Source organism: Chionomys nivalis, chromosome 17 (assembly GCF_950005125.1).
Source record: "Chionomys nivalis chromosome 17, mChiNiv1.1, whole genome shotgun sequence".
NCBI lineage: Eukaryota > Metazoa > Chordata > Mammalia > Rodentia > Cricetidae > Chionomys > Chionomys nivalis.
Window position 1 is genome coordinate 1126246 of NC_080102.1, and position 6659 is coordinate 1132904.

The following is a 6659-nucleotide window of genomic DNA, read 5'->3' on the forward strand; positions in this document are numbered from 1 at the left end:
TTCCCAGAGAGCCATCAGGCCAGTGCCCAGTGCTATTTCCTTGTCAGTTAGAACCCACCCCCTTTTCCTAATCACTTTCTGTGGTGTTTGGTCATCTTGGAAGATGGCTTCTCCCGATAGAAACAATCTTTTTTTCTGAGTGTGAAATGAACAGAACCTACCCTCAAGATGCTATGGTGGTAAGCTTTTGGAGTTACTTGTGGCTGGGCTAATCTCTTTCCTCATTCTGACTCAGTTGGTCATTGTGTGAAGCTAGGGCAAGTATTTCTTTAAACTTCCCAGTTAATTATAACATGCAACCAGGGCTGAACACCATTACTCTAGTTTGAAGGTCCTCTTTAAAAAAAAAATTCTCATTTTTTTATTAGTTCTTTGAAGGGCCTCTAAGGTCACTCCAGCTGCAGCTCAAAGAGTAGTACACACGTCACCAGCAATTCATGACCTGCAAGCTCCTGGCTCTGACTGACTACTAAATCAAATCCCACTTAACAGGATTCCCCCACATAATTCAAATTCACAACAAGATGTTAGAAACACTAAATTCCCATGAGGAGAACCTGGAAAACTCATCATAAACAAGACTAGTTGGCTTCCTCCAGAGCCACACAAAATATCAGTCTCTGGGAAGGGCAGGGCCTGAGAAGCAGGACTTTGTGTGTCCTGTGTAAGCAGCCAGGCAAAGGCCTGAGGCTGGGAAGCCACTTATCTAGGTCAGAGTAATACCACTCCTCACTTCTAATAACCCCTCCAATTGAGATTCTGCAATATGAAATAAAGCAGTAACACAACAATTTTTATTACTATTTTTCCACCATACATGCACACTTGCAAATCTTTATGCTGCTTAGGAACAGGGAAATAATCGCATTATTACCAGGGTATCAAATATCAACTACAACAGCCAGTAAAGGATTATGCTGGAGAGATTATTTTCACAGAACACAGCAATCATAACAGTTCATACAAGTGTCTATGTTACACAGGAGGACAGACTGACATAGTGAAGGGTACCTTACATCACAGTCTTAGACGGATTTACAAGAATGGCCTCTTCCTTCGTTGATGTGGGGGAAGAGTAGAATATCCTCATCACCTTTGAGTTTCACTAATTTTGAAGACACATTTATGAGGCCCACTTCTGGAAAATCATTAATTTACACAAAATGGACAGAAGCCAACTTGCTGTGATCATCAGAGTGCACCCCGCAACTATCAACACAGAGTCCCAATCTCCCAAAGTGCACCTGACTGCATAGGCTTAGTACCTTGGACTTCAATAAACAATGCAGGAGGAAGAGGAGCTACAGGTGAAGCTCGGTTGCTCAGAGCCTCTGTTGGATGCTGCGAGACAGAAGGCACAAGGGGTCCAAGGACCACTTCCTCTACACCTGTTTATAGAATTTACATAACAAAGAGCAAACAGTATTTTAAAGCCAATTTGTACAGCTCTATTTTCCACATTAGGCAAAACTACAGAAAGTGGTAAGATTTTACTTAAAGGCTAAATACATAGCTTATAGCGTCATCTTCCACACATACAAGGCTGCACCTGGACAGAAAACATCCAACACAGTAACATTGTTTTTGGTTTCTTTCTGTGACTACAAAAAGAAGAAAAACTCACTAATGATGATAAAGATTGTCCAGAACTCTGGATCCATCCTTGCCCAAGCATCATACTTGCTAACAACCCCTTTAGTTCTCCCTTCCCGACCCTGAGTGAGGTCTCTCCTGTCACCTCCATTGCCAAGACTACTCTGCAGCCTCACGAGCCATATCTGCCAACTTTCTACTGGTCCACTCCATACGAGGCTCATACCTACTCCATGTTGGCCTGATTTCCCTGCCTACTATCCCCTGACCACTGAGTCAAGGACCCCTTGCAGAGGTTAGGATGAAGTCCTTCAAAGCATAATGTGGCTTTGAGGAAGGACTGGCTTAGAGAACTCTACTTTACACACAAGGCAAGTCGGGACACAGGCAAGCCTGGACATAGGGGGCCCAGTCTGTACACTTACCAGCAATGTCTAGAACAGGTTCCACCTGCGCCTGTCCCTGGGAACACCTAGGGATTCCCCCATAGTCAGTATATTTGCGCTAATAAGCAAAGGCAGCCAAGGACTGTTGAGTGGGAAAGCTGGGGGGCTGAGGATCCCAGTTGCACAGGCCACCAATGGAGACATTAGGAAGCCCCTGGGTCATAGAAGGAACACACAGAAGACAAAACTGGAGACCACAACACTGCTGCCTTAGGGTTTCTAATTCTAGCAGCTGTATACAACTTTAGAACAACAGAGTGAGTCCAGGATTCAGGACCCAGATCTGACCAGAGACCCTCTTGAGGTCTTCTGGTTTTTCTTTATTCTATCTCAGCCTACTTCGATAAGTGTGCAGAGACAGTCCCTACCTACCTCCCTGGCTGTATAAAGAAAAGCCTGGTTGATGATGTTCTTTGTCTGAGCTTCGTGATGCTATTTTAGATGCGGGTGGCAGGGGTTGTGGGGGGATGAGGAAGAGCAGGAAGGTCAGGAGGTAGTAGATAGGGAAGAAGACTAAGTTGCATGGAGGCATGAAGCAAACACAGGCATACAAATGAAAAATCCCTCTTCCTAGCATTCCACTGAAGTATTCTTGTCCCATCTTAGCAAGGAATAAGGAAAGTTGACACAGATTCCTAGTTGACAATGCTGTGGTCCAAAGCCCTACCCTCCTCAGGGCTCACAACACAACAGCAACAAGCATATGCTCACAAATACCAGGTTGCCCACCAGGAGGGTTCCTAAAGTCTGGAGAGAGTAGGTTTGTAGCTCATGCACTGGGAGGAGGGTGCCTGGGGCATAGGCAGTTCTCGAGGTCTTTCATGAACAAGTCAGTTGGAGCCAGGAGCCAACAGTCAAAGGGCTGACTGCGAACAGGCATGCCAGACTTTAACGAAGGGTCACTAGTAGAGTGGCCCAGAGGCAAGAAGAGATGCAGGACGTGAATTTACTCCTGCTTGCCCTTGACCTCATCCACACCCAGGAGTCTGCTGGACCCTAGGCTGATGCTGGAAATAAAATAGGAAGAACCTTGGTCACTGTCCCAGAGCCACATAATAAAATGTGGCTGATGGCCAATGCCACGTGCACTGGCTTCATCTTGTGATGGCAACAGAAAATCTTGCCATTGATAACATGCATGGCTAAAATGAAGACAAAGCCCCGCTGACTGGTCACGAAGTAGCGCAGCTTGAGTATCCGTCTGGAGGATGGATGACTCAGAACGTCCACGTGAAAGACGGGTGGGGAGGACCAGTGCTAGGAACGGGGACTGGGTGGTGTAAAGCTGCATACATCTTAAGTGCTTAATATACAAGCAGTGAGCATGAGATCACACATCATGTGACACTCGTGTCAAGGTGAGGCCATGGGGAAGCAAAGAGCGTGATCACAAACGCCACATTCTTGAAAAGTTCAAGATGGCTACCGTGTACATCTTATGAGATGGCATGAACACAAGGCTGACAACCAAGCCCGCATGGCCAGCCTGACAGCAGGAGGTAGGAAGGAGATCTCCGCAGCATCACTTGGGCTGCTTCACCCTAGGCTCAGCCATCTCCGCGGGCTGCTTTGCTGGGCCAGACCTTTCTTCCTTTCCTTTCTCTCCACGGGCTTCTTCGCTGATCAGGTAGTACTGTAGAGGATTGGGCCACAGGTCCTCGTTGATTATCTCAACAATCTTGTCAGACTCAATAGAGCCGTGATTTGAAAACCACCCAAAGAAGCTACCATTATTTTCTGGGTTTTCATTGCTTAGGGACTGTAGATCATGACCTGGGAGCCACTGGATTGGAGCTGAGCGAGACACCACTTGACCGGAGGGACCACACCCATATTCCTTGACGAGCACCTTATTTTGAAAATAGGGGTTTCGGCCAAAATAGAACTTGATTTTGTAGCCCAGTCTAGCAAGGCCAAGCTCTTCCACCTCCAGTCGGTTCAAGTAGCTCAATACCTCCTTATCTTTGGTATTCAGAAAAGATGACAGCTGGGGGTGATTCTGAAAAGCTTGCCCCCAGAAGCCGGGGATGCTCTGGATAAGGAGGTTCCGGCGCTCTAAATGGTGAAGTCGCAACTGGCCAAACTTGCGAGAGAGCCTGAGATAGGCCCTGTCGGCCTGTGCATTCATGGTCTCCAGCTTTAGCTGGACCGTCTCCAGGGTATCCATGCTGCCTACTGTCACGGAGGACCCTGACCCAGCATGCTTCTCTGCCACCTTCCTCTCCTCCCCCACTGGGACAGCGACACATGGCCCCGCGGAGCCCATCTTTGGTTTCCCACTGACTGTGGCCTGAGGTCCCCTCCCCGCGGCCTTCCTCCCGGGGACTCGCCGATTTCCAAGGCGGGAGCCGTGCCGCAGCCTCGCCAAGGCCCCCACGGTTCCCACGAATTCGGTGTCAGAGGTCAGGCGCTCGGCGATGGATGCGGCCCTCTCCAGGTCCGGGTCAGGGGCCGCCAGCCCGCGCTCGCCCGCAGCCCGTGCCCGCAGCGCCAGGCCGCAGTCCAGCGGGAGGCGGCGGGCCGCGTCGTCCCCGAGCTCGGCTGCTCCCGAGCCTCCCTGAGCAGCTCCGGCCTGCACCTGCTCGGCCGCGTCGTCCTCCTCGAGCTGCGGGTCCTCTGGCGACTTCGCATCACGCCAGGAGTCGTCCTCGGCTGTGCGGACCCGGGGTCTGGCTCGGCCTTTGCCCCGGCCTTTGGCGCGGGAAGACCTTCGACCCCTACTACGGCCGCTCATGATGCCAGCGGACAGGGCTTCAGAGCTGGATCAGCCCGGGGTCGCTACCGAGCGGCCTCTCCATGGCAACCGTGACGTCATCACGGCAGGGCCCGCTGTTCCCAGTGATTGGCTCCGCTGCGGCGGCTGCGCACCAGCCCACCCGTCACACGCCGCACCCCCTTGATGTCATTTTGCTGTTGAAAGTTAGTTTCCACCTGCAGCTGACCTTGGTTGTGGTGCTGATTCATCTCCTAGCACTGATCGCGAGCGTTGTCCCCAGGGACTCATAAGACACAGCCATTGCTCTTACAATGGCATCTTGAAGACAGCCACCACCAGTCAGCATCGTCAATTTTTCTACTCTCCCTCTTCAGTTATCCCGTGTGACAGCTCTCATAATTAAATGTTCATCGACATTTCTGTCTCATCGCATAATTATTCTACTGTGAGATTTGCCCCAGCAACTTAACTCTAAAGTGTAGGCAGATGCCATAATACTGGTCTAGAATGATTTCGAAAAAACAAAAAGTCACAGCAGCTAATATTGTATAATCATACACACAAGGCTCTTTACTGATATTTTTCTGCATTATCTCTGTTCATGAAGGAGGTATTGTTATTTTTCCCAGTTTCTTGATAAAACTGCGGCTGAGAGGCTGGCTTTGCAATTCAATGGTAAGACACACGCTTAGCAAATGTGGGAAGTCCTGGGTTCAGTCCTTAGTGAGGAGGTGGAAGAGGAGGAAGAGGAGGTGAGGAGGGGAAGGGTACTAAGGAACATTCTGGAGATTACACAGGTAAAGAAAGGCGGCCATGGCTTATCTGGCTATATATGTTATGCTAACAGTCTGTTGGCCCTTTGCAAATGACTGTCCTGCCTCCTAAGGAAGCTGTTAACAGACCCTAGACTCTTCTCCCTGGGTGCAGGTTCTCCAGCTGCCTCAACCTACACAGAGTTGCACTCAGTCCAGAGCCAGATGTAAAGGTCCTGAGACTAAAATGCTGTCGCTGGAATAGGACACAAATAGAATGAAAATATCACTCTGGGGGTATAGGAGGGTTTCCAGGTGTGATTCCGAGTCAGAGCATCTATAGGATCAGGGAGGAGGCCCTAGAAACTGAAGCAGTTGGACAACCTGACTGGAATTCCCAGAGGAGTCCCAGATCCTGTGGCCAGTACAGGACCATGAGGAGTGAGGGAATCCATGGCCAGTATGAATGTGTGAACAAATCTTCTGAGTGCATCTTCCAGGTTCAGGCACAACAAAGCCCTTGCAGCAGGGACAGAGAACCGACTCCATTAGCCCATAGGGCCGCAACCCCTCTTGGTTCCTTTCAGTCAGTGTCTTTGTAGGGCCAGCAGTTGGGCAGCATCCAGAAGCTTGTTCAAGGTGCACACAGACCTCCCAGATCAGAAACTGAATGTTAACAAGCTCTCAGGTGGCTTTTATGTCCATTAAAGTGTAGATGATGTGGTGGGGGACATTGCTCTGAAACAGGCCCTAGCTTGAAACAACCCAATTCAGGTGGGTCCTAACTTTCTCAAAGGGCAGGCAGTTACCTGTAAGGCTCCAGCTCCAACACAGTCTCACCTCTAATCGTCTGTCCAATCACTCCCATCTCTGGACTCAGAACCTCTGTGCTGGCCCTTCCTGCTACTTTAAATGCTCCATATCTACCCCCCCCATGTGCGCTGGGCCCCTTTTCACTTAAATTTCTCACTCTTACTGCCATCATATTTGAAACTGTGAAATACTCCTATTTCTGTTTGTTTTCTTTTCCATAGCACCTATCCACATTCTATACACTGTCTGTAGATTGGGTATATATAATCTTTAAAGTATATACATTTATTTATTTTGAGTGTGTGTTAGTTTAAGTGTAACACAATGCAGGTGTGGAAG

At 49.2% G+C, this 6659-nt stretch overlaps 1 protein-coding gene across 1 annotated transcript; it reads right to left on the minus strand.

The window, feature by feature from the left end:
- Nucleotides 1-772: 772 nt before the first annotated feature.
- Nucleotides 773-4838, minus strand: Tspyl5 (TSPY like 5). Its single transcript, XM_057792712.1, has one exon. It carries the CDS (start codon nucleotides 4771-4773, stop codon nucleotides 3562-3564), a length of 1212 nt encoding a protein of 403 aa, XP_057648695.1. The 5' UTR covers nucleotides 4774-4838; the 3' UTR covers nucleotides 773-3561.
- Nucleotides 4839-6659: the final 1821 nt, after the last annotated feature.